Source organism: Dermacentor albipictus, chromosome 1 (assembly GCF_038994185.2).
Source record: "Dermacentor albipictus isolate Rhodes 1998 colony chromosome 1, USDA_Dalb.pri_finalv2, whole genome shotgun sequence".
Classification (NCBI taxonomy): Eukaryota; Metazoa; Arthropoda; class Arachnida; order Ixodida; family Ixodidae; genus Dermacentor; species Dermacentor albipictus.
In genome coordinates, this window is record NC_091821.1 from 162,225,478 (window position 1) to 162,246,755 (window position 21,278).

The window sequence follows — 21,278 nt, forward strand, 5'->3', positions numbered from 1 at the left end:
GGCAAAAGAAGTGGGCCAATACGGCGACGTGGCAAACGGTTGCAGCCTGCGCGCGGCTACGGTGATGCGGAAGGCGCGCCGCGGTTTTTTCGCCCACTGTCGAGTATTCGGCATGCGCGATAACGTGCTGCCAGAGAGGTGTGCCGGAATATGGCGCCCGTAATATGCCAGTAAATGTGACAAATCAAATAAAAGCGCTGTCGACATCGGCGACTTCTCCGATCCCCAACTCATTTACTGTGACAGCAGCGCTGTCTATATGCAGGGAAAATAAGCATCTGAATTTAGCTTGCCTGCTTTCTTTCTCGAATAATTGCACTCATCCCATACGCGGGGTACGGTGTCAGATTATGTTAAAGCGAAGTTCTCTTTGGGAACCATCCCGTGCTTTCCTGGATGTGACCGCTGCCACTGTCTCGCCGCTTAGCTCATGCTTAAGAAGAAGAATTTGGTTGGCTGCCCGATGGTGAGATCTAACCGCGTCCCCGCAGCAGAGCAACCCTATATCCCAATCATTAGGCCACGACCGGTCGTCTGAATCAACTTGGCCAACGCCAACTAGCTCTTTGAGGCGGTTGCCGCGTGTGTCGCCCTGCGTACCACGAGTGCACGACAGCACATGCGCGCTCCGGTTTAATTTACGCCAAAGACGCAGACATGAAACGCGCAAATTTGAAGACTTTTATTGAGCGCTTCCCGAAAGCTTCACACCCTATAGATTTAAACGTGTGCGCTGAATCTGCATACTTTTTAGCCTCCAATTTACTCAAATGGTATTTCGGATACTGCTGGCAACAAGACCCTCAAGAGATAAGAGGAATTAGGGATAGAAAGATAATATTACGTTGCACTGTTTGTTATATAGTTAATAGCACTTTTTACAATACCACAAGCAGAAAATACAAACAATTATAGAGAAAGCGTATAAGTCACTGGAAATGTAGGAAGGAAGTGGGCCTCCTCAGGCACTCCACGAGAGTGGGAGCGGTCCAAGGCTCACCATTCCGAGGAGTGAAAAGGAATGAAATCACAGGAATCTTTACTCTCTGGAAAGGATTGTGAATTGAATGGTAGGCTCCACTCCGCAACTTTGATTGACAGCGCCTATCGCGTTCGACATAGCACGGAAACGTTCAAACAACAGCAGTTGCGGGGAAATTAAATCAATTCGAAGAAATGACGATTTGCCAATCCATTGCGTGTTTGTACAAATTTTGATGTTTAAAGGAGTACTGACACAAAATTTTGAAGTGGGGATAACGCGTGAGATTGATTTATGTGGGCACACACACATCGCCTGCAAAAATCAAAGGCGAACATAGCTAAGAACATATTTAAAGTCAATTTTAAAGTACGTGCGTGCAGCCAACCGCAAAACGCAGCACCTCGAGACATCGATATCAAGGAGGGATTATAAACAACCAAGAAAACGCTACGTCACAAATTTTCGTTGGCTGCCATGCTGCTTGCATGTGCTCTTCTCAGTTGTTGCTCATAGTGGGACGCTCTCCGTGTCGCCGCAACTGCACAATTAAGCGGAATTTTTTTTCGTCTCCGCAGATTTTCTGCACTATCAGCTTCATTGCGCTGCGCTGACCGCAACGTGACCGATGCGAGGGTCTTGAGGTTCGTCCTCGCGGTCGCCGGCTGCATTGTCCGAGTCGCTGCTTTCTAGTGGGTCAAATCGAACGTGATTGGCCACGTCTAATACAGCGGCGACTTCCGCCTGCAGGAAATCATCGCCGCTTGACGACGAAAACGAGGACGACGACGAAAACGACGATGCCAGTGGTGGCGAGCACATCGCAAAGTACGGTCAGACGTGGCAGACGAACTATAGCAACACGAAGCTCGCGCGCCAGCGTGCGCGCTGGCGTGCGTGTCAGAGCATGCTTCAGGGGTTTTTTTGCGATCGCGTGCCCAGCTGTGTTCACATTCCTTCTCTGGCCCATCTCGTGGCTCTCTTGGACTGGTCGCTAGAAACAAGACTCCAAATAATTACCTGTCGCGCTCTCAAGTAAACGAGGTTTCGTGCCGTGATTACTGGGTCAGGAGCTACTTATTAAATCAGAAAAAAAAGACCGAAACTTCTTGTGTCAGTGCTCCTTTAATCTGAGTATTACAGGCTTGCTGTGGCGTGCTTTGGTGTGCGATATGCCAATATCTCATTTCTAAGCAACGTCGCTAAAGATACATATGCAGAACCAAGCACACTAATTACTACAAAAGCACAGGGTCATAGTTTGGTTCTTGACTATGAGTGTGCAGTTCTGTGCCTGTTTTTTGAAGAGCACGTGATTAAGAAAATATGCTCTATGAACTACTCACAACAGCAATGCTAAAAGCCTTAGTATACTGACACGCGTATAGATTATTCATGTTTTTTTTTGGTGGTGGTATATCACGGGCCAACTCTTGTTGCAATGTCATAGCTCGGTGCACGACGCGTGTTCATCTATCGCGCAGAACTCTCTCTAAGGGGGTCGCCGAAATTATAGCGAAAGAATCTTGTCTGTAATCGCACTGCATGCCCGTTGCGAATAGTGTTTCACCTTCTGGAACTTACGCGAGCACCAGCGAGTATGCTGGAATGTGCGATGAGTCATGTACACATAGCCGACGCGTACAACCCGTCGATCAGATTTTGACTACCGACGACCTGCTCGCAGCTATCACTGTGCTTGAGTTTTACATACGTTTGATGTGAACGCCTTTAAAAAATTGACGGACGATTACGATACTCCCTAATGCGCTATCTCATGGGCATCTTCGCCGCACTACGCTTTTGTCCTCCCGCTTTCGCCATACCCTCCTCCCCTTTCAGCCTCATTCGTTCCGCTGAGCCCTCCTCTCCGTTTTCCTCCTCATGTCTTTCATCCCCCGCTGTGCTCCGCATTCGCTTTCATTTTTCGCTGTGCTCGTTCGCTCGGTTACGCCGCCGCCGCCGCTCGCCGCAGGAACGGGCACCTAAGAGCTGCGCTCTAAAATGCTCAAAAGGGGCAGCTTGCTGAAACCGATGTTACGAAACCATGTCATAGCACTATCACTTGCATCTTAGCAGCCAGTCAATCTACGTACGTTATCTTGGTATCATTGTGTATAGAGGGAAAAAAAGCCATTACTGGACTATGCATGTGTCGCGTACGCCAAGGTGCCATCCTCGCGCAACGCATGATACAATCAGAGCTAAATTTAGCCACGCGCGCGTAGTCCAGAGAGGCGTAGCTCGGCAGTAGGTTTGTCCATCGAGCAGGAATGGTGGCGTTTGAGAGAACTCACAATGACATAGTAGGTATAAATGGTCAAAATCAAACTGGAATTTATGAGGATATGTAATTCCTACATATGTGCAATATGCTGCGAAATTTGCACGCTTGCTTGTTCGGCTATAGAGAGGAGGAGGTCATTTCATCCTCTACAAAACAAGCGGGCTCACTATGAATCAGTGGCGGATCCAGGGGGAAGGGTGGTGGTGGGGAGATCGCCCTCACCCCCCTCCCCAAAAGCCACTATCCAATCCACCCAACCTTCTTCCACCTCTCTCGAGACAGCGATCTTTAGGCACGCGAACTTCTTTAGGAAGCTGCAGCGACCGTCTCTGTCTGCGGCGAGCAAAGCACCCCTCACTTCTACCTTTTTTGTTAGCCGCGAAAAAGGCTAACGCAACCGCTGCCTACATGGAAGCGAGCTGATCGCTTCCTCTCCCCCTTGAAATTTTGCCCCTTCAGAGAGTGTAAGGTCGTTTAAGTAAGCGATGCCATCATCGCGACAGCAAGGAAGGAGCGTCCTCTCTTATACTCTTCATTGCTATGCTAGGAGTCCGTACTGGTACGAGCCACCTTTCAGTATAAATAGACCTGGAAACAGTTCAGTGTCATTCAAACTTGCGTCTTTCGTCGCACACTGTGTGCTTTACTCACGCGTCAAAAGAGAGCTGCAGAAGTCACCTTCAGTGGTTGATATAAAACAAATTGGCGGCGACCAATTCGCGCAGCGTTCGGCGACGAAGCCTTAAGTTTTTTCAAATTTGGGAATTTATATTTCTTGTGTATGTGAATGAGGCAGGTACAATTGAATGCACTAGCCTTTCTCAATCACTTAACAAAGTTTCAGGGCGCTGAAATCTAAAATTCATGTTATCAGATGTGCTGAAAGCGCGTACACCTTTGTGTACAAAAGCTGTGAACGTAGAGCACTCGGTGCTGTGTTTGTGGACATAAGTTGCGGTTGCGGAGATTTGGTCTGTATTTTTCCCGGTTTTGCAGCATGTTATCTCACAGATTTTGTTCCAACCTCCCCAGATGGGTTAGTGCTTGATTTTATTTATGTAAACTGGGAAAGGTACACTCCTCCCTGATGACGTGAAAGCCAGTGGTCTAGGGGGAGCAGTGTGTTAATACAACTTGTGAAGACGACTGTGCAGCAGTCACATAATTTCGCAAATCGATATTTTACCACATTGAACATTTTTGATAGCTTACTTCAAGACAAAAAGTTCATGTCTGGAAGAGGAAATCCAAACCGAACTGAGGGCGCTGCTGTAAATCTGCCCAATGACAATAAAGTAAGCCGTGGAGAATCGACCTCCCTCGTGTATAAGAACAGAAATGTGTGTCTGGTCAAATGGAAAAATAACAAAGACGTAAATTCCTTTTGCAATGCTGTCGGAATGAACCCTATGCCTTCATGCAAGTGCTGGTCGAAAGATGAAACGAAAAAAAATTAGTAACGCACCTGGGAAATATATTGGAATATAAACAATTGATGAGGCGAGTGGACCTCATCTACAGGTATATTTCATATGCTAGGAGGGAGGTCAAATTTAGGAAATGGGCCATTAGGATCCACACACATTTTTTCAACATTGCGGTGCGCAATGCGAGGGTTTAATACTGTCGCGATACCACAGCTTTGCACCGACAACAAAAAGAGGTGCGGTCTCTCCTGTTTTTCAAGCAGGATGTAGCCAAAACATTAACCAGGTCTAACCCAAATCGATATGGTACCAGGGAACAAAGGTAAGAAAATAGACAAGCAACTCCGGAGTCATCGTCACCACGCTTCTTGATCTCAAGCGCTTCCAATATGTCCCTTGTCAGCTGATTGATCATCAGCTCGTTTCAAAAGACAGGTTCTATTAAAATCTGATGAAGAGCTGATGATCAACTGACGAGGGAGATATTGGAGGCGCTTGAGATCAAAAAGCATGGTGATGATTGTATCAGTGAAGCCTCAGTTTCTCTACCGACAAAGGAACTGGCGTATTTTGTGAACGGCAGTTAGAAGCTGTTCTGTATCGTGTTTTCGTTGTGCGATGCAGATGACGGCACTGTTTTTTCTTGTTGTTTTGATCCTTGGCAACAGCTGTTTATTCCTGTGTTGTAATCATGTATAATTATTATTAATTATTAATTATTCCTGTTCGTTGTAATCATGTATAATAAACTCGCCCACCAGCACGTGCTCAGTCATTTGTACCGTCTGCAAATGACAAATTTTGCACCATACTTTTTTCTCGGCACTTTTGAAACCATTCCAAATTAAATGCTGAAACATGTTTGTTTTTCTTGGCTACATTTTTTTTCGGTAACGAAGAGGTTAAGCGCTATTTTTAGCTCCCTTTTCTGTCTCTTTGCAGTTTTTCGTTTTTAGTGCTATTAAAAGGTTTGACCATACCCACCGGTGTCAATAAATTATTTTCAAACTGGTCTCATGGTTATCTGCATGATGTTGTTGATGAAAAATGCACTAAGAGATGCAACTGAGATGAAATCATGACCATTTGTTTACAGAAATGCGGTTAGTTGCAAAATCCCCCCTCCCCCAAAGTAGGCACCTGGATTCGCGCCTGCTATTAATTGTGAACGAGCACGATTGTGAAATTAGACCTTAATACCCGCACTAGCTGTAACATAAGTTGTATACGGTGTATGGACACTTTATAGTGCCCATACACAGTCTACAGCATGCACAAGACATTTTAAGACAAACCCCATTGCGGCGGTGTGCCTGATACCAAATACCAGATTGTTCAAAGCACAAGCTCGCCCAATAGAGAGTCAGTTTTTGTAGCTCACAGTTGTGTGTGCGAAGGGTGGGAGATGAGGGGGGGGGGGCACTGTCTGGGTCTTCCCCATCACTACAACGGGACAATATGTTACACTGATAACTTGTTATTTGCTTCGTAAAACCGCCTACTCGTATTGCTTCGAGCATCTCATGGATGAATATTTGTGCTTCAGTTATCAGGCGTTCGAATTGTCTGCTGTTGGTACAAGAATAATCTGAGGCTACATGTGGCTTGTTACGTAATTAAAGGCGAGCACACTAATTTTCCTTTTATCGCATGAGACCCATTTTTTATTGCCCGCTACACTTGACAGCAACCATGCGGCGAAGCCGTTCGCTAGAGGCAGCCCCCCCCCCCCCCCTCGAAAAAAAAAAATCGACTAATTAAAAACACGCGTAATACAGGAGCCGCCTGCACGAAGAATATTACTCGTCGGTAAATTTAAAACTATTGGCAAAACAGCCTCCGGCCAGTATTTGAAACTTGCGGCACAGTAAGTTGTCTAGGGACAAAGGAGTGACAGCAAGGCTACAAGAGAGGATAGTTGGTAGCAGTTTATGGTTAAGCGTGTTACTTATAGTAATGAGAGATGCGGGTACATATAAGAAGTTAAGGCGACACTGGCGAAAGGAAGCGCGAACCATTACAAGCACAAACACTTATCTCACGCTTCGTTTCGTCCGTGTCGTCCTTACTTTAAACATGTGTCTACGCCCCTCAGTGACATAAGCCTTGCGCTTTGGCACGAAGAAGCGACATATGCGCAAAGCTGTTGTTTTTCCCCTTTATCACTCGACGACTTACAGCACGGCGACCTGGTAACACTCGCGCGAGGATCCTTAACAGTTTCCATATTTGCTCAAGAGTAAACTGTTTCTTGCAAGCGGTCATGCGCATGTCTCTCCGTCCCATGCAAGCACGCTGTGCTATTTTCGTATGGGAACATGCTCTCTCAGAGAAAATGCGTTTAAGCGAAAAATAAAGCTTTCAGAGTGAAATGTGACGACATGGAAGTTCGCCGTTTAGGCGGCCTCACAAAGTAGGGGGGAAAATGGCGTGTCACAGCTCCTGGGCTGAAAGCTGGTGCGTGTTGCGCGTTCTCGAAGTTCCGATCCGCTCCTAGCGTATTGTGTACCGAACGGTTCGGAAATGTTTGAGTCCAAATGGGCATTGGAGCAGTAAGTCGCCTTGCGTGCATATAACATTACAACACGAATAAAAATAAATGGTCAACTGTAGGTGCCTTTTTGTTTGTTCTGAACGACTTCGCCGGCTAAAGAAAAACAGATTTATTCAATGTTTAGGGGTTGAATTCACAAAGCTTTCTTATTGTAAGTGGTCTTCACCATCGGCTGGCCGCCTTCGCTAATAATCACAAACATCCCATGTCTCACCACATCCAACATCACAAATGTCTGACATGTGCACTTGCGAATTGTTTTACTGCAACGGCATGTTTACGAGTATGGGCCCTGAGCCCGTACTCACAGTAAGGCTCTTGGAGGAGAATCACTCGTTAATAGGAATTACTGCTTTCTATGAACCAGATGCCGAAAAAAGATTTATCGCGCGATGCACGCGGACGTTTAACATGCTGCGCCTCAGAACATTCTTTCTCAAACAGGAGCCAATGACATGGAAATCTCTCCAAATACGCAAACACCTCGAGATGCATGAACGATTTCTTTCATCCGTTGGGGGACGTCTATTTGTCACGGGACCAACGCGTAGAGGGCCTCCCGATCGCTTGAATGCGCCCCCGTTCGCGAGACTAGACCCGCGAACGACTGGCGTTGGTGTCCAGCATGGGCGAACGTTTTTTTCGCTCTATATCCTTGCGTGGCGAGTCGAACCTCCTCGATTCTTAAACGTGCTTAATTACTTGTGTTTCGGCTAGCTGACATTGCACAAAAAAGCGCAATAATTGCGGTTGTGCGTTCCCACTACTGTGTACTGTGTCCAGTGCACAAAGAGCACATTAGACTCCGCACGGTGAAGGTAACCCGAGGCCAATAAGGTATCAACGCCAACACCACCTCAGAGATTTAGTGAAATAAGTGCTTTCATGGGCTGTAAAACAAATAGTTGCCTATTGGGAAATCCGTACTTCTATGAATTATTTTGCTAGAAACACTGTCACGTGTTTTTCTTCGGCTACATAACCAGGAAATATGGACATCACAGCTATATGGCTTGGCCGCTCGACATGGCGTCTCGTAAGTTTTAGTATTCGAAAACCCTGCGATTACAAAGGAGAAACGTACAGTACAATGCGCAGCGAATTATAAAGGTGACGCCAGTTAAAGGGACCCTGAAACGATTTTGGCGATTTTCTACAAACGTACTGAGTCGTTAGAGTAGGTTCTGCTGATCATTAATTGATGCATCTAAGTGCTCTGCGTAAAGCGTGTAATTTATTATAAGGTTTTAAAACTACACATCGCTGCCGATCGCAGCGCACTGCTCGGCGGAATTTTAAGCCGCCCCTACCCATATGATGCAAATAACCCATATTACGTCACATGGGCGAGCTATCTGATTGGCTGACAAGGGCGCGTGGTCGACAATTTTTCCAACTTTATGGGGAACGAATGATGCTCGTAATAGTTCGAATGTTAGTTACTTTGTTTTTGTAAAAAGAAAATAACTTAAAGAGAATACACAAGAATAGTTTTTTAGTACACTTCAGCACTTCCGGCACACAGCAAGTGTCGTCTGCTTGTGTTACAACGTACTCCATTTTGACGAGAGCTCCGCGGTCAGAGTCGGTCTCAGTCTTTTCGCGAGCACTATGATTCGACTTTGTTGCCTTGTGGACTGCAAACCTAGCGACCTGCAAACCGCGAGTCCAGTATTAGGGCAAACGCAAGCGCAAGGGGACAGGGTCTGGCCGCTTGACTGTGCCGGGATGAGCCACGAGATGAGCAGAAGGGCAAATGTGAACGGTCTGCACGGTGCAGCCACCTGGTGGCACAGAGCTCAACCATGCACAGTAGCAGCAACGAAGTGTATTCTTTGCTGCTGGTGTGTATTTTTCGCAGGAGTGTAATCATCAACACGTTGATTTATAAATGTTTAAAATGCTTTACACTTGGTTAGAGCAATATTAGCGCTTTGTTTGACTGGTTAAGCGCTGCGCCAGCAAGTGTCTGGACCGTGCAGACCGATCAGGGTGCTCACGTACGTCTACGCTAAAGTTATTTCATCAGCTTGAGTTTATGCCTCCAGTCATTTGCCGAAATGACCAGCTTGCCTGTTTTTAGCGGAGTACCGGACACGTTCGGCGCTACGACAGAATGCTCGCAACGCACACTGCTTCGATACCTCTCAGACGACGGCCAAGCGGCTAGCGGAGAGGTCTCACGCGGGAGGAGGCGTGCTCCTAAACAACCGGAAGTGAACGATGTGACGTTGCATCGTGACGCTGAACCACTGAAGGCGGAGCTTAGCGCCGCTCGCTCGGCGAGCGAGTTGAGGAGGAAAATCATAGCTAGGGAGGAGGGTAACTTCTAATCGCTTGCAGCTCCATTAATACGTAACGCTTCACTTAAATTGTGGTGCGAATGTTCTACTTAAGCTGTACGCTACGCGCCTACAAAATTTGTCCGAACCGTTTCAGGGGCCCTTTAAGGCAAAACGAAAAAAAGAATGCACCGAATGCGCGAATACAATTAGCGAACTTAAGTTCATCTGATCAGCGAGTTTGATTCCCGTTGGTGAAAGTGCTCGGACCGAAGACGCCGGCTCATCTGCAGGCGTGTTTCTATCACTTCCTGTTCGGTTTTTGCACTGCGTTATCAAGACAGCGATCTTTCGCGGTCTTTTTTTGTGTTTTCTCGAGACGTGCTGTAGTAGCGAGCTCAAAGTGGAATCCTTATAGTTAACAAATGTCCTGCAATGCGCTAATCAAAACCAAAGCTTCTTCGCAAATTGTTTTTCTCTGCTCTAAAATGTTTCCAAATTTCAGAACGCTTCCATGTCTCAAACTTCGCACACAATTTTGCAAAAGTGTTCGGTTGCAAAAAACAGTGGTATGTGAGGCATGTGGGGCTAGACGTGTAGAGCCTTTTGCCTCTAGAAATCTTTTAATAAGAGCCCTTATTATAAGTTAATCGCGAAATAATGATGCCTTGCCATAAGCTTCCAGTTCACCGCTGCTACCAGTGCTTTTTTTCGTTGTCCTTAATCACTGCGTATTAGGTACGGAACAGCTATTACTCTCATGAGCACATCACGGACCAAATTCGCAAAGCTTTTCGTTCGTAACTGTGATCTCTGCCATTGGCCAGCCGCTTTTGCTAATGATATGTCCAGCGTCATGATTCTACGATCAGTTCTAGCATAGGATCTTCTTGTGAATATGGGCTCAGAACTTTCCAGTCATACATTTGGATTTTTCAACCATATAACACATTTTAGTCACGGTGTCTTGATAAGTAGACGCAAGTTACCTTTAAATATTCTGACGAGTGACGGCTAGAAAAAAATTGAACAAGGATCAGAATGTAAACGAAACCTTCTGCTACCCAAAAAGCTTGCCATAAGGGGCTTTGTTACAAGATTTATGGAAAGCAGCTGCATTTTGAGCGGTCAACTACCAGGTTTTACGACACGTTTGATGTGTAGCTCTGTGTTGCTGCTGTTAATTCCTTATTTTTTCTTTCATCTGAAGGCCCTCAGCTGAATAATAACTAGCGAATATTTATACTTGGCAAATGAGCTCGGCGCAATCCCGCAAGGTGGAGGAAGTATGAAGAAAAAAAGTGTCATCCACTGAATATAGCATGAAGCTATAAAGGTAGTCCATAGCCTTTCTCAGAAAGAACGCGTCGCAGTTAAGAAAAAATTTGTACGAGAAGAATTCTTGACCAGGACGAATTTTTCAACTGCGAAGCGTTATTTCTGAAAAACCCGAATAGGTTTTCTTTGTAGCTTTGCGCTACATTCGGGTGCATATGACCATTTTCCACTCTATGTTTATACTCGTAACAAATATTTCAGTTAGTTTCATTTTATAAGGCACCTCTAAAAGATGCAGTCAGGTAATTTTTGTACTTATGACGAGTGGCCTGATGCGAGGTAAATATTTACTGGCAGAAAATTTTTTTCCTGCTAGCTTCGCGTCGTGTTTTCAGAAATATATATAGATTTGAAGGCCGTAAGAACACTTAGTCATAATTCGTGACTGATGAGGTTACAAAAGTAGCTTCGAGAAAACATGAACTGGATATCAGCGACGTATTGCGTCGCGTACTGTCCGTCTGATCAGTTCAACATGCCGAACTGCATATTTTTCGCTCCGAGCTAGAAAAATACTGTTTGCTGCGGAACATTTCAGGTGTCCACAGAACAAGTGAAGCAGTTACAATTACAACGGCAGAAATTTCTCTTTCTTTACACCTTATTATTTGCGATAAATTACTACCGGTGTATTGACATGCCCATGTTGATGCTGTTAAGCCGCTCATCTCTCAAACATGCAGAATAGGCGGAGTGACGCACTAAGTATAAAAGCAATTTCTCGTCTCTCTCTTGGCACGGTAATCGGCTGTGCGTGAAGCGCTCGATTACAGGGGTAATTACCTACTAATCCCTACCCAAGAATGTGGAAAAGTTGACACCCCCACCAAAAGGGGGGGGGGAGGCTACGATATCGGATGCCATTTTGTCGGATATAAATGCCTAAGACAAAGGATCCACACCGGGAAGTCTGGCTTTGTAGACGCCGCAGAATACACACGAGAACACCGGTTCACGGCGGTAGTCGTAGACGTTAGCTCCCGGCTTACGCACGCGTGTAGTGTCGCAACAGAATACCCCGAAACAGCAGAAGAGGTAGCAATTGCGCTTGCGCTTACCGACCCCCTCTGCGAGGTAGTTTTTAGCGACTCACAATCCGCAGTTCGCAACTACGCGCGGATCTCCGAATCCGGATTCCTCCGAATCTCTCCAGATTCTAAGGAAAGCTGGTCGACAGCACTTAGATAACACCGCCATCATATGGTTTCCAGCGCACGTCGCCACCCCCACCGATGAGGGCCTCATTAACTTGAACGAGGTAGCACACCGCTCTGCGCGAGAACTGACCCGCCGCGCAGAATCGGAGACCGCCTCTTCGAGTTCAGAACTGCTGGCTCAAAACACGCGAGAACGCCTGGTCAGGTACAATGACATCACCAAGCACTACCAGCTAGGCAGGCGGTTGCTGCCCCCACCTCACCCCATGCTGAAACGTCGCCAGGCAGTCATCTGGCGACAATTGCAAACACAAACCTTCCCCAGTCCGGTGCGATTGCAGCACATTTTCCCCGCGCAATACCCGACTGCTCTTTGCAAATTATGTCAGGCAACTAGAGCGACGCTGTCACACATGTTGTGGGAGTGTCGGGTTACATCAGCTACAATGGCAGTAGCTCCGGAGGCTCTTGCGTCGAAGTGGGCCGCCGCTCTGCGCAGCTCCAACCTCAAGACACAAGAGTGGGCTGTCCAGCAAGCCCGAGAGGCGGCGACGAGGCAAGGCCTCGAAGTCCCCTCATGGGAGACCTGAGCCCGGGTCGTCAAATTTGCCGGATTCAGAATAAAGTTGTTTCCATCCATCCAGGATCCACACGGCAGACACCTTTTACGCGAAGATGCCGAGAATTCCCCAATGGAAGAACAGCCCAGTCGTCATAGGGGACAGCGCAATGACCGGGTAGGATTCCACAAAAATGCTCCCTTTACGGAGTGCTCGTTAACTGGTGGTGCGCTTGTCACTCCTGGTACTCTACGAAATCGGGTCTGCGGACAAATTACGCATAAGCGTGACGACAGAAGTTAGAGGCATCCATGCAGCGTGGAATCGCTAAAAGCGTGGGAATAGAAGAGAGAGAGCCATGATGGGGAATGTGTGTCTAACGAGTGCCTGAAGTCGAACAACTCTTTTAACGAGATTAGGCACAACCAAACAGGTGCATGGTTTAAATTCAGTTGTCACTGAATTGGTTGGGGGGACATTGAGGCGGGCCAGCAGTTGCCACCTCCCCTTTTTATTGTTTACTGACGTGTATTTAAAGACTGTCTGCAACCCATTACTTTCAGTCTAGGCTGTAATCACTAAACTGATAGATCAGAAAGACTCCGTACGACGCAACGCTAGTCTTGGCCGTAACCAATTGGCGGTCGAACAGTAAGACTCGATTGGTCGTATGTAGAAACAGTTGTCCTAGGCTCTAACTTAGCAAAAAGTAGAAGAGTAAGGCGCTGTTTACTTCTGTGTTTCTGATCAGTGTTTTCGGCGAACTCTGCATTTGACTATGTGAATATTTTCGCTGCAATATATCTCCATGTTTGTTTCCTCCAACCTGCCTCCTGTTCCATCAACGCCGATTATTACCTTGAAGTGACATGATCAACTTTAAGGAGAAAGAATAATTATGATTTTCGGAAGTTGCCGCAAGCAAAACACGAAGAGGAAGGGACAACACGAAGTGGTGATAACTAGCGCTTTGCTAGTACACATCGGCACTCTGCGATTTGTGAGGTCGTCACTACGGGTAGTGTAGCCTGGAAAGCCCGAAGAGAAGTCCATATGCCCGCTAGGGTAACAAGAGCCAAAGGTATATCGCATTTCAAACAGTCGGGATTGCGCTTTAGGTGCTTTATGTCGTTCATGTCTACGATCAATCAGAAAGGATTGTGGTGAATGCTGGAACCGAGAGTGCAGCAATCAAATTCGACTGAAGGCTGTCTAAGTCCTGAAGTACGGTTTAATGTCAACCCTGTTTCTTGCTGTCTATTTTGTACAAATCAGTGTGGATAATGGCGGCTTCACATAAACAGGCCATCTCAATTCCTCCTCAGACGTCGCGCTTGCTCTTTTGGCAGAAGATGCTCGTTAGTGGCGCGTCCCTGGAGCAGTGCCCGCGGGCTCCCTTCAACTACTCTAAGATATGCTTGGGGTTTCGCTGACCATGGTTTGAAAAACCGCTTCATGTTGTCCCTTCCTTCAAGTCTCGTGTTTTGCTTAGAGGAACTTCCCAAAATCATGAATCAGCAACTGGCCTACACCCACACTATGCTATGAGAAAGAATAAGCTTTACTGATGCTGTCCATTTACTAGTGCACATCGGTACTCTGCGATTTGTGAGGTCGTGGCTACAGGTAGTGCATGCCTGCATTTCGTGTCTACCGCTCGTTATGTCGAGAACTTAGAGTGTCTATTCTGTCTCGATTCAAGGCATAAATTATAATTTTTTGCAATCGTTTAGTTGACCTAAAACACTTTCTTAACGCCTAAGCAAATGGCCGCCATTCACGGCCGTTAAAAAAAAGCCCGAAGAGAAGTCCCGATGCCTGCTAGGGTAACAAGAGCCAAAGGTTTATCACATTTCAAGCAGTCAGGATTACGCTTTAGGTGCTTTATTTCGTTCGTGTCTACGATCAATGAGAAAGTAGGTGGTGAATGATGAAAGCGAGAGTGCAGAAATCAAGTTCGACTGAAGACTGTCTAAGTCCTGAAGTACGGTTTAATGTCAACCCCGTTTCTTGCTGTCGATTTTATACGAATCGATGTGGATAAAGGCGGCTTCACAGAGACAGGCCATTGCAGTTCCTCCTCAGAGGTCGCGCTTGCTCTTTTGGCAGAAGATGCTCGTTAGTGGCGCGTCCCTGGCGCAGTGTCCCCGGGCACCCTTCAACTACTCTAAGATATCCTTGGGGTTTCGCTGACCATGGTATAAAAAAACAGATTCTGACTGCGAAAAACTATAAACAAGCATATAACGCATATTTTGACACTTCTGCATCTTTACGTGTAGGCTTTGCGACCTAAAGTCGCCGAGTACTTAAATACCACGATTATAAAAAAACTAAAAGCACTTACGTGAGGGAAACCTTTAGGAGTGCTGAAAATGTCAAAAGAACTAGCCTTCTCCAAAATAACGATGACGCAACATAAAACTGGACATTAGATAAGGCACAAAGCAGGTTTAGACACTCCAGAATTTTTACGTACATGCTTTGCGAGTTACATTCGCCGAGTATTTAAGTACTATGATTATAAAAAAAAAACCTAAAAGAACTTTCATCAAGGCCACATTTAGGAGAGCTGAAAATATCAAAAGAACGAGCCTTCTCCAAAATAAGGGCGTCACAACATAAAATTAGACATTACTTAAGGCAGAAAGTTGCGCTAGTTGATTGCGTGACTTTTGAGACACGAAATAAGCAGAGATACCTGCTGCAAAGGTAAAATAAGGCATTGTTCTTTTGAGTGACGAAAGGGCTACGGTGGCCTCACGCGTTTTTTTTTCTTCGAAATTACGTCTCGCTCCGCTTTCTACTCAACTGAGCTCTGTCATGCCACATGGTGGCGAGGGAGATCACAAAGCTGCGCGGTCTCGCAAGAGCTTTGAAGTTGTAAAACAAAAAATTACAAGCATTTTATTTCATTATAAGAGTGAAAAGAGCTCAAAGGAGAGCCAGGGGGGGAGGGTGTAAGGTTTATCAGAGTGAGCTTCAGCCTTGGTAGTCTGCAGTAGTGCGATAACACAAATAGAACAGTTCTCTGCTGACAGCATGCCATTTGGGAGGTGTTGCAACACGCTCGTTTTGTCTGAATGCGCTGAGTATTCGTGCTTTTTCCTTGAGCGGGTGTGGCAGAACGAGGAGAGGACATTACGGGCTGGGTGTTACATAGGCAATAAATTACTTTCTGTGTAGTCAAAGGATAGTAAAGGCGAGGGTTACGAAGGCGCACTGACATAGCGCTGTCGTGCTCAATCTTGTTGGCTGTCAGCCACTGGCTACGATCTCTCGTGTTGAGAAACCACGGAGCTTTTAATAAGGTACGCAGTTCAACCAGCACCATTCAAGATGATATCTACATTCGTTGAGGAGTGACGCTATGTGTTGTTTCTCATGCTTTCTATATCATTTGTTTTTATTTATTATTTCTACACGCATCATAACTACGGCCGAGCAGTGGGAGACTTCGCTGCTCAGCTTGGACCCAGAAGCCCAGCTCTGGGCCATCCGAATCACCGAAGACACCGCTAGAAAGCAACGACTGACGACCGTCTGAGGAAAGGGGGACTGGGGTTTAGTCTCCCAACCCCCGGCCCGATCAGACCTTATTAAGGACGCAATAAAGTTTTATCTCTCTCATGCCTTCTTCGATATATCACAAAACCACGACTCGTGAGGCCAACGTCTTGCATGAAAGATTTAAAAGCAGTTTTCGTTTCTCGCTCAGTGCTAGGGCAAAGTATACGAGAATAGTAGGGGTTGAAATGTTTTAAAGAGATTAAGTTGTAAGCGTAAGACAAAAAGAAAAACGCTCTTGTTATGCTCGCTTTATAAGAAAAAAACTTTAGAAAGCCTGAAGTCAGAAAAGTTGTCCTGAGACTCGGTGTAAGTACCCCAGAGTCAGGCACGTACCCAGGGGGGGGGGGGCCCCGGGGGGGCCCGGGCCCCCCCCCCCAAAATCAAGTATCATACCCCCCCCTCCCCTCCCACGCCACCACTCCTCACACATTCCTTAAGCGACGCCAGATCAATGTTGAGACTTGGCAGCTATTAATCAGTCAGCATTATGCTGCCTTTTTCACTCCTTTTAGATTGTGGTAGTTATCGGCATCTCTTGTCATGTGAAGGATAGTTTTCTCATAGATTCCGCACCCGTGCGATTAACTCGATATGCGTTCAGTTGTCACCATCTATTGAAACGTCACGCGCATAGCTGTTGCTTTTGTTAGTTCAACCTTCTTTGTTTAGGCTGATCCTGGGACCAGGGAAGGGATGCGGCTGTTACTGAGCTGGTCTGTATTCTCGTGGAATGAGTTGCGGCCGGAGAAAACGCCAATTGCGTTTAACTTTTCCCTTTGCTTCATTATTTCCTTGAGTTACGGCTCGCCGCTAGGCTGGCAGATGCCCGCAACCATATACACGTGATATGGGTTAGATAAGGTAGGAAATAAAATAATGTGAAAGTGCGTCCATCATGAAACCCTGCCATAACCCTTAAACCCATAAGCAAGATGACTGTCGCCCGTTACCTCGTCTGTTTTTCCCTAATTGCATAGCACTTTTCGAGCAAAATAGGCAACTGGAAACAAAAATCACAAGGAGTTGAGAAGTTAAGCGATCTACTAAGGGAGAGAGCCAAGGCAACAGCCAAACTGCAAGGAAAATCGAATAATAAAAAAGTTAACCGTTGTTTATGAGAATATTTATGGATCAACATCTTTTTATTTAAAAAGGAAGTAGAGAAAACGCTGCCGGAAGTGGAGAACAATTACTTGCTTTGAATGACGCTTCTACAGTTATCGGTCGAACCGCCTCACGTAGCCACTTCTCTGCTGTGCTTGTGTGGGTGTTTATCTAACCTTTCGCGGTGAGCGCAGTACATCTATAATCGCAGAGTCCTGCGCTCTACGCGGTTGTATGGGACTGGCGGCCGCACAGCGTTACGCGATTCGCGGAACTGTCAAAACTGATCAACAAGGCGAAAATAACTGATATTCTAAACTATAACATGAGAAAAACTGAAGAAGCCGCAAAAAGTGAACGCAGCCTGAAATCAGTAAAAAAGAAACCTGGCTTAGGACAAGCCATGATGTATGCACTAAAAGATAATATCATCAGCAATCTCGAAGATATAGTAAAAGCAGTGGAAAAATTCTAAGCTGACCTGTATACAGTACTCAGAGGAGACACGATACCTCACTTAGAAACAGTAATGAACAGGATACAGAAACTCTCCTATAACTAGCGATGAGGTCAGAAGGGCCCTGCAAGGAATGAAACGATGAAGAGCGGGAGGAGAAGGTGGAATAACAGTCGATTTAATCAAATACGGAGGAGACGTAATGCTTGGAAAACTGGCGGCTCTTTATACGAAGTGTCTATCGACTGCAAAGGTCCCAGAAAACTGGAAGAATGCAGACGTTATACTAATCCACAGAAAAGGAGACGTTACAGAATTGAAAAAAATATAGGACCATTAGCTTGCTCCCAGTATTATATAAAATATTTACCAAAATAATCTCCAATAGAATAAGGGCAACACTGGATTTTGTCAACCAAGAGAACAGGCTGGCTTCAGGAAGAGATACCTTACAATGGATCACATCCATGTCATCACTCAGGTTATCGCGAAATCCGCAGAGTACAATAAGCCTCTCTACGTGGCTTATATAGATTACGAAAAGGCATTTGATTCAGTAGAGATACCAGCAGTCATAGAGGCACTACGTAATCAAGGAGTACAGAACGCTCGCGTAAAAAGCTTGGAAAATATTGCTACATGCGTGTGGTATTTGTTTGTTTGAACGAGGCGCGTGGGCGCGATCACTCCAGAAAAGATGAGGAAGAACGAATTGGGCTCGCGCTGTGAATCTAACCGGTCAGCGCTGCAACCGTTGTTGTAAATATAATCTGTAAATAGTTTCTCGTCTTACTGACTCGTCCTTCGCGTAAGAATATCTACAGAGGTTCTACAGCTACCTTAATTCTACACATGAAAAGCAGGGAGATACCTATAGAGAAAGGGGTTAGACAGAGAGACACAATTTCTCCAAAGCTGTTCACTGCGTGCTTAGAAGAATTCAAGCTATTAAACTGGGAAGGCTTAGGAGTAAAGATCGACGGCAAATATCTCAGCAACCTTCGGTTTGCCGATGACATTGTTCTATTCAACAACTATGCAGATGACTTACAACAAATGATTGGAGACCATAACTGAGAGAGTGTAAGAGTGGGGTTGAATATTAATTTGCAGAAGGTGAAGATAATGATGAATAGTCGGGCAAAGGAACAAGACATCAGGATCGCCAGTCGGCCACTAGAGACTGTGAAGGAGTTCGTTTACCTAGGTCAATTAATCACAGGGAACCCTGATCATGAGAAGGAAATTCACAGAAGAATAAAAATAGGTTGGATCGCATACGGCAGACATTGGCAGCTCCTGACTGGAAGCTTACCATTATTATTGAAAAGTAAGGTGTGCACTCAGTGCATTTTGCCAGTGCTGACATATGGGACAGAGACATGAGATCAAGTTAAAAACCGCGCAAAGAGCGATCGAAAGAAGACTGCTAGGCATAACGTTAAGAGAGAGAGAAAGAGAGCGGTTTGGATCAGCGAGCGAACGGGTATAGACGATATTCTAATTGACATCAAGAGGAAAAAATGTAGCTGGGCAGGTCATGTAATGCGCCGGTTAGATAACCGTTGGACTATTAGGGTTACAGAATGGGTACCAAGAGAAGGGAAGCGCAGTAGAAGACGGCAGAAAACTATATATTGAGCGATGAAATTAGGAAATTCGCGGGTGCTAGTTGGAATCGGTTGGCGGCAGGACAGGGGTAATTGGAGATAGCAGGGAGAGGCCTTCGTCCTGCAGTGGACATAAAACAGGCTGATGATGATGATGCTTACGACGACGACGACGACGACGACGACGACGATGATGATGATGATGATGATGATTATAATAATGATGATGATGATGATGATGATGATGATGATGATGATGATGATGATGATGATGATGATGATGATGATGATGATGATGATGATGATGATGATGTAGGTGGCGGGCCCCCCACGAAAAAAAATCCTGGGTACGTGCCTGCCCAGAGTAACCCAGAGGAGCTGAAACTGCAACAATGTTTTTTTTTTCTTTTTGGCCGATTAAAATTTGACTTTCGCTGCCAGTAGTAAACGCACGTTGTCCAGCAGTTGTAAATTAGGCTTCGCAAACCTAATGCGCCACGCGTATGACGCTCTACGACGGGTATGCGAAGCGCATGTCCCATGTGATTGGCCTATCACAGTAGCTCAGCGATGCATGGTACCGTATGGTCGTGATGGTCCATACCAGAGGCGGTATCCCTGGAACCAGCTCCAGAAGCATGTGAGGCAAGACAGGAGCGCACTGATGAGCAAGTGAGCGGCTCGCGGCGCACCCTGCTCTTGTTCCAGGTAAGTGAGCGCCCGCAGCCAGGCCAGCGTGAAGGCCAGGACGTCCCCAAAGGACAGGACGAGATTCAGCAGCAGCAGCACCACGTCCTCACGGCACTCCACGGACACAAGCCATTGAAGCAGGGGCTGCGAACAGGTCGTTGCCTCGGACCAACGTCTCGAGCATACGTTGCGGTTACTGGAAACGGCGCCTAGATGACACAAAGCCTTTGCGCCCTCTAGCCTCCAAATGAGCCTCCTGCCATAGGATCCAATAAGGATGAGCGCGACTGAACAGTGGCGCTTGTTAGGTGCATACTTTCGTCAGGCTAGTCTTTTTCGTCGGAAGGTCGGTAGGCTTTCGTAACGTCACAGAACGAGCGCCTATAGGTGTGGCGTTATTTAGGTTGTGTCGCCTTTGGTAGTGTTTTTGCACAACAAACATTGATGGACTTCACATATCACAAAGAAAATTAATAGACGAAACTAGGGCATGAAAAATAAGATTATAATTCATAATATTTCCAAGATGCTGCTGTCACTACTCTTCACTGAGTCGAGCGGCACCTCGCTTTTGCTCTAGGGACTGACCATTCGTCCCGCGATAAGAATGAAACAGAATTGATCTGCTAGATAATCTATCCTATGGACCTGTAATATTTAACCACGTTATAGCAAGATTTAGCGCCTTCCCCAATACCGATAGTGTTCGGAGCTGGCTGACGTGTTCCCAAGAGGAATGTTTGCAGTATAGCCACGAGATGAAATTATATCGGAGATATGCTTGACTTTGCAAGTATATTATTTATTTATTTATTTATTTATTTATTTATTTATTTATATATATACTTATTCGCAGCTTGAGAGGTTGAAGAGAGCAATTAGGAAATGGCAGTATTAAAAAAAACTGTTTGCTCAGAATTTTCTTGTCCACAAATATGTATTTTCCGAGGTCCTTAATACGGTTGTGCTCTCCTTCGTCTGTCCAGTGAAGACGTTGCTGTGAACTAGGCGACTGAGAGCTTCTAAGCTTTATACGGTCAACACTCTATCGGTATTCTCAAACAATTGTATGGTTGGGTAATATTTTTGCATAATGTACTCTCGCATTATTATTGACTAACAGTATAGTGCTGACATGGTCATGCTTTACAACGATAGAACTTTCATCTCTGCGGGAAGCACACATCCTGCGTTTAAATAGGGTCGGCAGGTGGTTTATCGCTGACAGGCACACAGTAGGAGGCAGTGTTGCTGATTGAT

The 21,278-nt window shown here is 45.9% G+C and overlaps 1 protein-coding gene across 1 annotated transcript in view; it reads right to left on the reverse strand.

Moving 5' to 3' along the window:
* Positions 1-21,278, reverse strand: part of LOC135910469 (E3 ubiquitin-protein ligase MARCHF3-like) — a 73,866-nt gene that overhangs the window by 13,588 nt on the left and 39,000 nt on the right. Inside the window, exon 3 of the mRNA XM_065442505.2 lies at positions 19,933-20,162. Coding sequence (XP_065298577.1) covers positions 19,933-20,162 — 230 coding nt within the window. The remainder of the gene's footprint in view (positions 1-19,932; positions 20,163-21,278) is intronic.